Source organism: Plecotus auritus (assembly GCF_963455305.1).
Source record: "Plecotus auritus genome assembly, chromosome: 9".
Taxonomy (NCBI): Eukaryota; Metazoa; Chordata; class Mammalia; order Chiroptera; family Vespertilionidae; genus Plecotus; species Plecotus auritus.
This window is the reverse complement of record NC_137783.1, coordinates 68,033,712-68,049,291: the sequence shown is the minus strand read 5'-3', so window position 1 is coordinate 68,049,291 and position 15,580 is coordinate 68,033,712. Positions and strand designations below refer to the sequence as shown.

Below are 15,580 nucleotides of genomic sequence, written 5' to 3'. Positions count from 1 at the left end.
ACTATTAGAATTGGGGAGGTATGTCATTACTTGTCTGATTATTCTTTCAAATGAACTTTACAAAGGTTTAAGTATAGCTAATGAAAAAAGTGTTCTGTATGTAGGTTTGTGTGAGGTGACAGGGTGTGGATTAATGTAGGCAGTGACCCTGGTCTGGTATAGATCTATCAGTGGAACAGAGAGCCCAGAGCAGCCTTGAATCTGACCAGGATGAAAGAATGGATTAGTCAGTAATGACGCTTGAGAAACTTGACTCATTTGATTTCTTTTTTTTTTTTAACATTTTTATTGATTTTAGAGAGGAAGAGAGAGGGAGAGAGAGATAGAAACATCAATGATGAGAGAGAATCATTGACTGGCTGCCTCCTGCACGTCCCCTACTGGGGATCGAGCCTGCAACCCAGGCAGGTGCCCTTGACTGGAATCGAACCTGGGACCTTTCAGTCCGCAGGCTGCAGGCTGATGCTCTATCCACTGAGCCAAACCAGCTAGGGTTCATTTGATTTCTTGAAACAAAATTACTATCCAGGAAAAGACACCATGAACATACTTACAAAGAACAATCTGGAAAAAATACTTGAAACGTATTACAGAGTATATCCTTAATTATAAGGAGCACTTTTCAACTACCTGTACTAAGAAAAGAATAAACTAATAGAAAAATGGGCAAATAATTTTATCAGGCAATTCCCCAAAGTAATTGAAATAAGTAATATATATTAATAAGAATATGTCCAACCTCACTACTAAATTAAAGATACGTGAAAATATATTTGGTTGTTAGAAATTCTAAAGATTGATGATACGTATTAGGTATGTATAGTTTGGGCATGGTAAAATGGCTACTCTCATAAGCTTGTCATGGGTATAAATTAGGTAAAATCTGGATGGGAATTGTGAATATGTATAAAAAATTATATACTTTAAGTAAGTATATTACCTTTGACCAGCAATTTTGCTTTTAGGAACATATCTAAGGAAATAAGTGTACAACCATGAAATGTGTACAGGGAAATTCATTTCGGCCTCATCATATTGACAACTTATAAACAACCTCCATATGCATAAACTGAGAGCTAGAGAAATAAATTACATTTTATCTGCAGCTTTTAAGAATATGTATACCTATAATGAAAGATATACACAATACAGTGAAAAGTATTTACAGAAAAAAGAGTAATAATTTATGTTTTGTGCGTCTGTATATGTGGTGTGTGTATGCTAGAATAGCATCTAGGATTAAACATCATGGTTAACAGAGGTGGTCTCTGGTGGTCATGATGAGTATACCTTTATTTCTGGTTTATACACTGACTAGAGGCCCGGTGCATGAAATTCTTGCAAGGGGAGGGGGAGGTCCCCTCAGCACAGGCTGCACCCTCTCCAATCCGGGACCCCTCGGGAAATGTCCACCTGCCGGGGATCGGGCCTAAACCGGCAGTCGGACATCCTTCTCACAATTCGGGACCACTGGCTCCTAACTGCTCACCTGCCTGCCTGCCTGATCGCCCCTAACTGCCCCCCCCCTGCCGGCCTAGTCGCCCCTAATTGCCCCCCTGCCAGCCTGGTCGCCCCTCATTGCCCCCCCCCCCCCCCGCCGGCCTGGTCGCCCCCAATTGCCCCCCCTACGGGCCTGGTTGCCCCACACAGCCTGCCTTTCGGTCGTTTGGTCGCCCCTCATTAACCCTCCTGCCGGCAGGGTCACCCCATACAACCTGCTGCTCAGTCTTTTGGTCACCCCTCACTAACCCCCTGCCGGCCTGGTTGCCCCTAACTGCCCCCTCTGCGGGCCTGGTCACCCCACACAGCCTGCTGCTCAGTCGTTTGGTCGCCCCTCACTGCCTCCGCCCCCCCGCCAGCCTGGTCACCCTCAACTGCCCCCCCTGTGGGCCTGATAGCCCCACGCAGCCTGCTGTTCGGTCGTTTAGTCGCCCCTCACTAACCCCCCTGCCGGCCTGGTTGCCCCACACAGCCTGCTGCTCAGTCATTTGGTCGTCCCTCACTAACCCCCTGCCAGCCTAGTTGCCCCACGCTGCCTGTTCAGTCGTCCGTTCGGTTGTGATGGTCACTTAGGCTTTTATTATTATAGATGGTATTTTAACTTATAAAAATCAGAGAAAAATAGTTTTAATGTTAGATCCATGTTTGATATTTTTACCTTAATTTGTTTTGTTCAGTAGAGACTTTGGATAACATTTCCTACATTTAGCCTCTCTGAAAATATTTTCTTTGTAAAGATTAGGTCATAATTGGGAAACTAAAAGTAAGTTGAATATTATTTTGGAAATAATTTTTTTATCTTTTAACAATGCATTATGATTTTAACAAATCACTGAATTTATAATTAAAGGCAAAGAGACAGTTTCTGTTTGCAAGAGCCCTCCACTGTGTAGGCTTGTAAATCTGTTGTACGTTATGTTTCATCATCTGTCATGGTGAACACACTGCAATGCCCTTTCAGTCAAGGCCTTATTTTGCATTCAAGTTCATTTTGTTGCTGAGTATATCTGATGGGACAGTGGTAAAAGTGAAATATTGAATCAGACATATACATATTTTAGTATATACATAGCCCCATCTACTGTATTATAATTGATTATACTATGCATAATAATTCCTGAAATCAATTTACCTATGTGTCTGTGGAATGTATCTGATATGCACTATTTTCATTTTCTTGCAGGTGAATGGAACTCTGGTGACTCATTCAAACCATTTGGAGGTGGTAAAGTTAATCAAATGTAGGTGAATGTTGCTGTTTTGTTTTCTGAAACCCTGAAGCAAGGATCAGCAAATATTTTCTATAACAGATCAGATAGAAATATTTTAGGCTTTGTGGGCCCCATGGTTTACAATGTGATTTTGTCATTGTAGCATAAAAACAGCCCTGAACAGTATGTAAATGAATGGGTGTGGCTGTGTTTCAATAAAGCTTTATTTGCCAAAATAGTCTGTGGCTAGGTTAAGCCTCTTGGCTATAGTTGGTAAGTCTTGCATTAAAGGAAAGTCTGAGGTGAAAATTCCTAACCAAATACTTACTTCCTGTTACTTCATAGATGTGGTTGATTATACTGTCCTTGTTATCTTGGTAATATTGAAAGCATATATTTGAAAGAAATGTCTAAGCCACCTGAGAGTGGGGGAAGATTGGACACAATGACCTAGATCTGTGGTCAGCAAACTGCGGCTCGCGAGCCACATGCGACTTTTTGGCCCCTAGAGTGTGGCTCTTCCACAAAATACCATGGCCTGGGCAAGTCTATTTTGAAGAAGTGGCATTAGAAGAAGTTTAAGTTTAAAAAATTTGTCTCTCCAAAGAAATTTCAATCGTTGTACTGTTGATATTTGGCTCTGTTGACTAATGAGTTTGCCGACCACTGACCTAGATGAACAGAAACCCTTAAAAAATGTATATATTCCCCCAAATCATAGTACTTATGACCATTAAGTGTAAAAAGAAAACCTTTTTAGCACCTCAAACGTGGTGAAATAACTGACAGTTGAGTTCCATAGTAGTGTTAAATTGCCAAAAATATTGTGAAATACTATACATTTAAAAGTTCTATTAAAAAGTCTAAGGGAAAGATTTTTGTCAATTAAAGATCAGTTACCTAAAGAAGTCATTTACTTGGAAAATCTCATTTATTCTTCATGCTAGATAACTAATGAATGTCTTCTGTTGAGTCTTTCTGGTCATGGTTAATTTTACTTTCTGTCTTCTCCAAATATATATATATATACTAGAGGCCCGGTGCACAAAATTTGTGTACGGGGGTGGGAGGGGTGGTGTCATATGTATGTGTATATATATATATATATATATATATATATATACACACACACACACACACACACACACACACACACACATACTAGAGGCCCGGTGCACAAAATTTGTGTACAGGGGTGGGAGGGGTGGTGTCCCTCAGCCCAGCCTGCACCCTCTCCAATCTGGGACCCCTCGAGGGATCAGGCGCAAATGGGCAGTTGGACATCCCTCTCACAATCCAGGGTTGCTGGCTCCCAACAGCTTGCCTGCCTGATTGCCCCTAACTGCTTCTGCCTGCCAGCCTGATCACCCTCTAACCACTCCCCTGCCAGCCTGATCGACATCTACTTGCTCCCCGGTCGGTTCGATTGTCCCTAACAGCCCTCCCCTGCCAGCCTGGTCACCCCTAACTGCCCTCCCCTGCTGGCCTGGTTGCCCCTAACTGTCCTCCCCTGCCGGCCTGGTCACCCCTAACTGCCCTCCCCTGCATGCCTGGTCCCCCCAACTGCCCTCTCCTGCAGGCCTGGTCACCCCCAACTGCCTTCCCCTACAGGCCTTGTCCCTCCCAACTGCCCTCCCCTGCCGGCCCAGTCACCCCTAACTGCCCTCCTCCGCAGGCCTGGTTGCCCCCAACTGCCCTCCCCTGCAGGCCTGGTCACCCCCAACTGCCTTCCCCTGCTGGCCTGGTTTCTCCCAACCTCCCTCCCTTGCAGGCCTGGTCCCTCCTAACTGCCCTCCCCTGAAGGACTGGTCACCCCCAACTGCCTTCCCCTGCTGGCCTGGTTTCTCTCAACCTCCCTCCCTTGCAGGCCTGGTCCCTCCCAACTGCCCTCCCCTGCTGGCCATCTTGTGGTGGCCTTCTTGTGTCCACATGGAGGCGGCCATCTTGTGTGTTAGAGTGACGGTCAATTTGCATATTACCTCTTTATTAGATAGGATTTTATGGTGCAACAGACTTTATCTGTCTGTCTATCTGTCTGTCTGTCTATCTATCTATCTAATCTATCCATTTATTGTTGAGAGTATTATAGAATGTCCCCCATTGCCCCTTCCACCCTGGCCCGCCCCCCACCAGGTCTTTAGTACACTGTGGTCTGTGTCTATGGGTTATGTATAGATGCTTACAAGTTCTTTGGTTGATCTCTGCCTGCCAGCTCTCCCCTCTTCCCTCTGAGATCCATCAGTGTGTGCCATGCATCTCAGTCCCTGGATCTATTTTGTTTGTTGGTTTACTCTATTCATTAGATTCCATATGAGTGAGATCATGTGATACGTGTCTTTCTCTGGCTGGCTTATTTGCTTAGCATAATGCTCTCCAGGTTCCTCCATGCTGTCTCAAAGGGTTAGAGATTCTTCTTTTTCATAGCCACACTAGAGGCCCAGTGCACGAATTTGTGCACCAATGAGGGTACCTCAGCCTGGCTTGCGGGATCGGACCAAAACCAGCTCTCTGACATCCCCCAAGGGGTCCTGGATTGCGAGAGGGCTCAGGCCAGGCCAAGGGACCCCACCGGTGCACGATTGGGACCGGGGAGGGACTGCGGGAGGGTTCCAGGGCGTGTCTGGCCCCGTCTCGCCAAGTCCCGATCGGGGCCGATCTGGGCTGGCCAGGGAGGGATGCGGGAGGTTGGCTCCAGGGCATGTCCGGCCCGTCTCATTCAGTCCCAATTGACCGGACCCCAGCAGCAAGTTAACCTACTGGTCGGAGCGTCTGTGCACATCATAGCGAGCAGTTGAGTGGCCTTAGCATATCATTAGCATACTAGATGCCCAGTGCATGAAATTCGTGCATGGGGTGTGTGTGTCCCTCTGCCCAGCCTGCACCCTCTCCAATCTGGGACCCCTCGAGGGATGTCCGACTGCCAGTGAGATCGGGCCTAAGCAGGCAGTTGGACATCCCTCTCACAATCCAGGACTGCTGGCTCCCAACCGCTTTCCTGCCTGCCTGCCTGATTGCCCATAACCGCTTTTGCCTGCCAGCCTGATCGCCCCCTAACCATTCCCCTGCCAGCCTGATTGACGCCTAACTGCTCCCCTGCTGGCCCGATTGCCCCTAACTGTCCTCCCCTGCAGGCCTGGTCACCCCTAACTGCCCTCCCCTGCCGGCTTGGTTGCCCCTAACTGACCTCTCCTGCCGGCCTGGTTGCCCCCAACTGCCCTCCCCTGCTGGCCATCTTGTGGCGGCCCTCTTGTGTCCACATGGGGGTGGCCATCTTGTGTGTTGGAGTGAGGGTCAATATGCATATTACCTCTTTATTATATAGGATTATGCTTTGATTGGTTGAATGGACGACTGGACAAGTGGACACTTAGCACATTAGGCTTTTATTATACAGGATAGTATTCTATTGTGTAAATGTACTACAGTTTTTTTTATTCACTCATCTACTGATGGGCACTTGGGCTGTTTCCAGATCTCAGCTACTGTAAATTGTGCTGCTATGAACATAGGGTTGCTTATATTCTTTTTGTTTGGTGTTTCGGGTTTCTTAGGATATATTCCTAAAAGTGGGATCACTGAGTCAAATGATAGTTCTATTTTTTGAGGGAACTCCATACTGTTTTCCAAAGTGGCTGCATCAGTCTGTATTCCCACCAGCAGTGCACTAGGGTTCCCTTTTCTCCACATCCTCACCAGCACTTGTTGTTTGTTGATTTATTTACGGTAGCCATTCTGGCATGTGAGTGATAACTTATTGTCGTTTTAATTTCTATCTCTCCAATGATTAGTGACATTGAGCATTTTCTCATGTCTTGTTCCTGTCTATATGTCCCCATTGGAGAAATGTCTGTTTAGGACCTTTGCCCATTTTTTAAATTGGATTGTTTGTCTTTCTTTTGTTGAGTTGTATGAGTTCTTTATATATTTTGGAAATTAACCCCTATGAGATGTAGCATTAGTAAATATGCTCTCCCATCTAATGGGTTTCTTTTGCATTTTGAGGATGGTTTCTTTAGCTGTGCAGAAACTTTATAGTTTGATGTAGTGCTATTTACTATTTTTTCTTTTTTTCTCTTGCCATAGGAGATGTTTCTGTGAAAATTCTGTTACGTGAGATGTCTAATATTTTGCGGCTTGTGTTTTCTTCTAAGATTTTTATGGTTTCATGACTTACAATTAAGTCTTTTATCCATGTGGAGTTCATTCTTGTGTATGGCATAAGTTGGTGGTCTGGTTTCATATTTTTGCATGTACCTGCCCAGTTTTCCCAACACTATTTATTGAAGAGACTGCCTTTACTCCAATGTATGCTCTTGCCTCCTTTGTCAACTATTAAATAAGCATTAATGGCATGGATCAATTTCTGGGTTCTCTGTTCTCTTCCATTGATCTATATGCCTGTTCTCATGCCAGTATTAGGCCAGTACTATAGCTTTGTAGTATAGTTTGATATCCAGTATTGTGATCCCTCCAGCTTTGTTTTTTTTTTCTCAAGAGTGCTAGAGCTATTTCGGGTTTTTTTTTGGTTCCATATAAATTTTTGGATTGTTTGTTCTTGATCTGGGAACCTTGGTATTTTAATAAGGATTGCATTGAATCTATAGATTGGTTTGGGTGGTATGGACATTTTAATGATGCAAATTCTTCCGATCCATGAACACTGAATATGGTTGCACTTGTTTATATCTTCCTCTATTTCTTTTTTCAATGTCCTATAGTTTTCTTAGTTCAGGTCTATTATGCCCTTGGTTAAGTTTATTCCTAGTTACCTTATTTTTTTAGTTGTAGTGGTAAAGGGATTTTTTTTTTTTTTTTTTTTTTTAGTTTTTAAATCAGATCATTATTTGTGCATAAAAATGCCATTGAGCCCTAGCTGGTTTGGCTCAGTGGATAGAGCATCGGCTTGTGGACTGAAGGGTCCCATGTTTGATTCCGGTCAAGGGCACATGCCCGGGTTGTGGCCTCGATCCCCAGTCGGGTGTGTGCAGGAGGCAGCCGATCAATGATTCTCTCTCATCATTGATGTTTCTCTCTCTTTCCCTCTCCCTTTCTCTCTGAAATCAATAATATATTTTTAAAAAATGCCATTGATATCTGGATATGAATTTTATGTCCTGCTACTTTGACAAATTCATTTAACTCTAGTAGTTGTTTTTTGTTTGTTTGTTTGTTTTGGATTCTGTAGTCTTTGCTGTGTACAATATCAGGTCATCTTCTACACTAATAAAAGAGAAACATGCAAATTTACCATCACTCCGCTACACCCTCCAGCCAATCAGGAGTGAGTATGCAAATTAACCCAACAAAGATGGCGGCAGCTGGAGTGAGCAGGAGGCTTGGGTTGCTCCCGGTGATGGAGGAAGCCAAGCTTCCCTCCTTCCCTGGCCGGCCCTGGCCTCCGCTCAAGGCTACACAGTTTCTTTTTTTTAAAAAAAATATATTTTATTGATATTTTACAGAGAGGAAGGGAGAGGGATAGAGAGCTAGAAACATCGATGAGAGAGAAACATCGATCAGCTGCCTCCTGCACACCCCCCACTGGGGATGTGCCCGCAACCAAGGTACATGCCCTTGACCGGAATCGAACCCGGGACCCATCAGTCCGCAGGCCGACGCTCTATCCACTGAGCCAAACCGGTTTTGGCAAGGCTACACAGTTTCAATTATAGAAGATAAATAAATCCCAGATACCTGCTTCCAGCTGGCCCTGGCCTCCTTTCAAGGAGGCGCTGAAAAAAAAAGATAAATAGGAATGGCTGGGAGCTTGTGTTGCCAGGAGGTGTGGCCAGCCTGCAAACAACCATCAGCCCCTCACCCAGGCTGGACATACCCCCATGGCCCGATCCTTGTAAACGGGCAGCCAAACGTCCCTCGAGGGGTCCCAGATTGGAGAGGGTGCAGGCTATGCTGAGGGACACCTCCCCCCCATTCACGGATTTCATGCACCGGGCCTCTAGTATATAATAAGAGGCTATTATGCAAATCAACCAAACAGTGGAATGACTGTCGCTATGATGTGCACTGACCACCCGGGGACAGATGCTCAATTCAGGAGCTGTCCCCTGGTGGTCAGTGCACTCCCACGGGGAGTGCCGCTCAGCTAGAAGCCGGGCTCATGGCTGGTGAGCACAGCGGTGGTGGCAGGAGCCTCTCCCACCTTTGCGGCAGTGCTAAGGACCCCTCGGCGGATGTCCTACTGCCGGCTTATGGTTTCTCAGAGTATTTTTTTAGAATACTTTGAGTAGTATTTTTTAGAACACTTTGAATTTCTATGGTGTCTGTTGTTCAACTCTTTCATTTCTGATTTTGTTTATTTGAGCCCTCTCTGTTTTTTGATGAGTCTAGCTAAAGGTTCATAAACCTTGTTTATCTTTTCAAAGAAGCAGCTCTTGGTTTCATTGCTCTTTTGTGTTGTGTTTTGTTTTGTTTTTAGTTTCTATGTCATTTATTTTCACTTTGATCTTTATTTGTTCCTTCCATCTACCTACTTTGGGCTTTTCTTATTGTTCTCTTTCTGGTTCTTTTATTTATAGGGTTAAATAGGTTATTAGTCCTTTTTCTTGTTTCTTTAGGTAGACCTATATTGCTGTGAACTTCCCTCTCAGGTTTGCTTTCACTGGTCACGTAGATTTTGGGTTGTTGTTTGTTCATTTTTATTTGTTTCCAGGATGTTTTTGATTTCTTGCTTGAGCTCATTGGTAACCCATTCATTGTTTAATAACATGTTATTTAGCCTCCATGTGTTTGATTGTTTTTGAGTGTTTTTATTGTAGTTGATAACTAGTTTCATGACATTGTGATCCAAGAAGATGCTTGATAGGATATCAATCTTCTTGAACTTGTAGAGACTTACATTGTGTCCTAACATGTGTCTGCCTTTGAGAAAATCTTGTGTGCACTTGAGAAGAACGTATATTTTGCTGTTTTGTGGTGAAATGTTCTGTAAATGTCAATTAAATCCATTTGATGTAGTAAGTCGTTTAAAGTCGTTTCCTTGTTGGTTTTTTGTTTGGAAGATATATCCGGTGATGTTAGTGGGGTGTTAAAGTCCCCTGCCACTGTAATGCTGTTGATCTCTCCCTTAAAGTCCTCCAAGAGCTTTTTTATATATTTAGGTGCTCCTATAGGCAGTGTATATATGTTTACAGGGTAGTATCATCTTGTTGGATCAATCTATTTAGTATTATGAAGTGACCTTCTTTGTCTCTTGTTACAGCCTTTGCTTTGAAGTCTATTTTGTCATATGTAAGTATTGTACTTACGCTTTTCTTTATGTTTCCATATGCATGGAAATTTTTCCCATCTCTTCACTTTTATTCTGGTTGGGTCTTTTATTCTGAGATCTAACTCTTATAGACATCATACATATCGGTCATGTATTCTTATTCATCTGCCCTATGTCTTTTGATTGGAGCATTTAATCCATTTATATTTAAGGTTATTATAGAGTAGAGGCCCGGTCCATGAACATTTATGCACTGGAGGTGGGGTCCTTCAGCCCGGCCTGCCCCCTCTCACAGTCCAGGAGCCCTCAGGGGTGGGAGGCGACCCGGCGATCAGGGGAAGGCGATGCTCCCATCACACCTCTGCTGCTGCCATGCCGGCAGAGCAAGCCTCAGGCGGCCCTGGATGGTTGGCAGCTGCCATTCAAGGTTTGCCTGCACCTCAGGCCCACCCTAGGTGGCTGGGCAGCTGACATTCGAGGCTTTCCTGCGCCTCGGGTGTTGGCTGGGCAGCTGACATCCAAGGCTTGCCTGTGCCTGGGGTGTGGGCTGGGCAGCTGACATCCAAGGCTTGCATGTGCCTGGGCGTCGCCTAGGCAGCTGCCATCCGTGGCTTGCCTGCGTCTCGTGCCGGCCCTAGGCGGCTGGGGGGCTGAGGGCGGGTCCAGCCGCACTGTGCGCCTGCCACCCCCACCTCCCTGGCGGGGCTGAAAGGAATGGAGGACTCCAGCGGGGCTGAGGAGACTGGGCACCACCATCTTGTGGCTATGGGCACTGCCATCTTTGTGATGGGTGTGATGGTCAATTTGCATATTCCCTCTTTATTAGATAGAATAGGTACTTATTTCTTGTCATTTGTATTCTTTATGGTTATGGTCCTTTCTCGTTCTGTTTCTTCTTACAGAAATCCCTTTACCATTTCTTGCATTGTAGGGTTGGTGGTAGTAAACTTCTTTAGCCTTTTTTTTTTTTTGGTCTGGGAAGCTTTTTATTTCACCTTCAATTTTGAATAATAGCTCTGCTAGATAGAGTAGTCTGGGTTTCAGATCCTTGCTTTTCATTCCTTTCAATATTGCATGCCATTTCCTTCTGGCCTATAGTGTTTCTATTGAGAAATCATTTGAGAGCCTTATGGGAGCTGCCTTGTAGGTCACTGACAATCTCTCTCTTGCTGCCCTTGAGATTATCTCTTTGTCTTTAACACATTAAGCATCCAGCCTGTTTTGTCTTCTGGACGGAAAGTATAGTGTCAGTCACCGGTGACTGACATGGGGCTTAACGTGTTAATGTTTGCTATTTTAATTGTGATGTGCCTATGTGCCTTGGAGTTTCTTTGGGTTCATATTGATTGGTACTTTCTGTGTGTCCTGAACTTGTGTGGCTTTTTCCTTCACCAGGTTAGGGATGTTTTCTATCATTATTACTTTAAACAGGTTATGTATCCCTTGCTCACTGTCTTCTCCCTTTAGTAACCCTATGATGTGGATGTTGTTCCATTTGATGGTTTCCCTGAGTTCCCTTAAACTGTCCTCATGCTTAAGTATTTTTTCTTTTTGCTGCTCTAATTGAGTGTTTTTTTTCTACCTTGTCTTCTCATTCACTTATTCTATCCTCTGCTTCATCAAGCCTGCTTTTAATTCCTTCCAGTGTATTCTTGATGTCCTATATAGTCTTCATTTCTGCCTGGCTCTTAATTCTATGGCTTTTTTCATGCTGATGTAGTTCCCACTAAGTTCCTTGTCATTCTCACTATGTTCCTTGAGCATCTTTATAACCATTACTCTGGACTCTATGTCCAATAACTTTCTCACCTCCATCTTATTTAGGTATTTTTCTAGCTATACCTCCTTTCCTTTAAGTTGGGGGTTGTTTCTTTGTCTCCCCTTTTTAGGTGTCTCTTTGTGTTTGTATCTGTAAATTAGATATACTTGCTATGATTCCCAATCTTCTTGGGGTGGGCTTTTTTAGTACATGTTCTGTGGGACCCAGTGTCCTGTACTACTGAGTTGTATGCCCTAGGAGTAACCCTTTTGTGGGTTATTTGGGCTCTCCTGTTATAATTTGGTCTTGATGGTTGTTGTCCTGTTTGTGGGTGGGCTCTCCTCTCAGGATGGCTAACTGTAAGTCTCAACCAAATCTATGTTGTGCGAGCTGTTTTACATGTGCTGATAAAGGAAGCAGTCACAAAAGTAAAGAGAATTAGTAAAGAGATAAGAAAACAAGAATAGTAAACAAAAAAGAGAGAAAAAGATATTACTAATAGTAAAATAAAATAAAAAGAGAATAGTGGAAAAGTGACAGAAAAAAAATTGTTAAATAACAAAGGGAGAGCAAAAAGTATGAGTAGAGAGTAGGAAAAGGAAAAAGGTGGAAAAAAAAGATAAGAACACAGGGAAAGAAAGGGAAAAAGTTTTGCAGTGGTTAAAAGAAGAAAGGTAAAGGTAAACTGAAAGAAAGACTGAACAGGAAAAAAATAAAAGGAAGGAGGCTTAAAAGATATGAGAGAAAAGAACCAAAATATTAATGGCAATAATACTAAAGCAATAAAGAAGAAAATATTGAAAAAACAACAACAACTGAATTCAGCCAAGTGGCATTCATCTAGGTGGATACATTATCAGACTCACTGTTTTGTATTTTGATTTCAGGCTTCCCGGGAGGTACTTTTGTGTCAGCCAATGTTAGGAGCTGTCCACGTTTGGCTCTGGGTGTCCTGTTGTAGCTTTGGTCAGTTTGAGGCTTTCTGAGGTCTGCTCCACATGTCAGCTACTCTGCACTGCCCCTCCACCACTCCAAGTTGCCTGGTTTTCCTCCGGTGTTTTCTGAAGAGAGTCTTTAGGGTGAAGCCAGGCGAGCACAGCTAGAGCTAATAGGCCCCCGGCTTAGAGATTACTCATCAGGCACTCACTGAGGGGCAATGAATCTGCTGCGAAGCCAAACTCCTCAGTCTCTACCCTATCCTCCAACTCTAGTTCCCCGTCAGGTGGCACGGTGCAAGCTCAGATTGGATATGGCCTGCTGCCCATTCTGCAGGAGAAGTTTCTGCTGCCCTGGCTCAGTGGGATTTATCAAAAGAGATCCTGATTGAGAATGTTGCCAGTCTCGCCCTCAGGACCAGGCTAAGCCTTTCCTGCTGCTAGACCAGGGGTGGGCAAACTTTTTGACTCGAGGGCCACAATGGGTTCTTAAACTGGACCGGAGGGCCGGAACAAAAGCATGGATGGAGTGTTTATGTGACTAATATAAATTCAAAGTAAAGAAGTGGAGGGGAGAGCAAGAGAACCCTCCGCTCTTTCGGCTCCGCGGGCCGGATAGAACAGCCGAACGGGCCGGATCCGGTCCGCGGGCCGTAGTTTGCCCACGGCTGTGCTAGATAATGGCCTCTGAGGGTCTTACACTCGGGATGTCCTACTCTATGCTGTTTTCCTGCCCCCACCAAAGTGTGCCCATCAGGGGATCTGGTCTCTTTTAGGTAGGGGTGTTCCCAGCCCACAAGAGGGGGAGACAAGCTCCACCCCTCCTTCCCGGGCCTGGCCACCTGGACACACAGGAGTTTGGATTGGTCTCTCCACAATGCAGTCACAAAGCCAGCTCTCCCTCCTCTGTCTCCGCAGTAGAAGCCTTCCCAAGGGATACCATCAGAAAAACTCAGCTCTGCCAGGACCGGGTGCCCTTGTGCCACAGGTCCAAGCAGAAGGGATTGCAAAGTCAGCCCCACTCAGGACTCTGAAATCTCCACATGGCTGGTCTCTGTAAAGCTGGGGCCAATTATCCCAGCTCTACTTGTGCTTTCACTCTCTTCGGTGCAGGCTTAAGATCCCCTATTTAGCCTCGCTGGTTTGGCTCAGTGGATAGTGTCTTGGCCTGCAGACCGAAGAGTCCCAGGTTCCATTCTGGTTAAGGGCACTTACCTCAGTTGCAGGTTCTTTTCCCGGCCGGGCCTTGGTCAGGCTCGTGCAGGAGGCAACCAGTCAATGTGTTTCTCTCACATTGATATTTCTGTCTGTCTTTCCCTCTCTCTTCCACTCTCCCTAAAGATCAGTGGAAAAATATCCTCGGGTGAGGTTAAAAAAATAATAAAATAAAATCCCCGATCTGCCTGCTGCCAACTCTGCAGGCTGGAGCAGGCCCTGTGGCTCCACAGGTGCGGGAGGGGTTCCAACCCTGCACTACAGGTGGGGACTCCCCTTCCCCTCCCCACGCCGTTGCTCTTTGGGCTCTGCATAAGCCTTTCAGGAAAGCCCAGCGTCCTTCAAATCACTGCTGGGTGCAGCCCTCAGGCCCCGTGTGTTTTGAGCCAAACACTGCTGTGCAGCCTCTGCAGTCAGAGCCTGTGGCGAATTCCCCCTGGGTCAGCCAGCACCTGGCACATTCTGTCACTGGGAAGGGAGGACCCAGCCTCCTAGGCAGGCAGAGCCCCCTGGGCCCCTTTGCCTGATGTTGTGTGGGTTCCTTCCAGTCTCTGCTGCTTGGGGTTGGGGGTCCCTGCATGGAGGGCACTTTGCAGCCAATATCACTTGGGCCTCAGCCGAGTGTCCGCCCCGGGGGGCTCCCCCTCTTACAGTCTCTATGCTGTTTCTTCAGTGCTCCTTAGACACATATGTCCAGTCAGCTACACTTCTCACTTTTTCAGGCAGCCGTGTAGCATTTCAGCTGTAAGTCCAGCCGGGCTGGGAGCACGGGCACCAAGTCTCCTGGTCCCATAGCCATCTTGCCCCATCAGTCTTCTCCATATTTTAAAAATTAAACTCATTACTTATTTATTGAGGGTTTTGTGGGATACTTTTTGTCAATTTTATTTAGTAAAGTTAATTTAAAATTGCATCATTATATTCTAGAAAATTAGTTAAACTCTGCCTAATATCATCTTAAAATGATTTTTAAAAATTTGCATTTAAGAAAATTTTTTTAAGATACATTTTTATTGATTTCAGAGAGGAAAGGAGAGGGAGAGAGAGAGATAGAAACATCAATGATGAGAGAAAAGCATTGACCAGCTGCCTTCTGTACACCCCCACTGGGGATCAAGCCTGCAACCTGGGCATGTGCCCTTGACCGGAATCAAACCCAAGACCCCTCAGTCTGCCCGCCGACGCTCTATCCACTGAGCCAAACCAGCTAGGGCTTTGCATTTCAGAAATTAATTAATCATAGTCATTAGTAGATGGTTGATATTCACTCTTTAATTAAAAAATTGGGTTATACATTTTATTTGCTTTTAAGTAATATAAGTAGTAATTTGCTATCTGAAAATGACATTGTTCTTTTAGATTCTTAGCGGATTCATAAAAAAGACATTGGGTTGTTTTTATGTGGACCAGTGGTTAGCAGTCGGTGCAGCTTTCTCACATGACTAGATACTTTTAGAACTGTAAAGGCTAAGTAGTGAAATGCTGTAAAAACTTGTTTACAGAGTTACTTTCCCTTTCTTTTCTCTCCCCACCCAAGCTGGTTCCTATGTAGCTCTCACTGTTCAGGGACGCCCCCCTGGGATGCCCCAGATCCCACTTGCTGATTCTGAAGTAGAGCCATCCGTCACTGGACATATGTCTCCTATCATGACATCTCCTCACTCACCTGGAGCATCTGGGAATATGGAGAGAATTACTAGTCCTGTGCTCATGGGGGTAAGAGTGGGAAATGTCT

General features: G+C 45.0%; 1 protein-coding gene across 3 annotated transcripts in view; it reads left to right on the top strand.

Moving 5' to 3' along the window:
* Positions 1–15,580, top strand: part of ARHGEF12 (Rho guanine nucleotide exchange factor 12) — a 230,774-nt gene that overhangs the window by 100,348 nt on the left and 114,846 nt on the right. For all 3 annotated transcript variants that reach the window (XM_080687470.1, XM_080687471.1, XM_080687469.1), the window contains 2 exons: positions 2,684–2,741; positions 15,383–15,561. In XM_080687470.1, the coding sequence (XP_080543596.1) occupies positions 2,684–2,741; positions 15,383–15,561 (237 nt within the window). The remainder of the gene's footprint in view (positions 1–2,683; positions 2,742–15,382; positions 15,562–15,580) is intronic.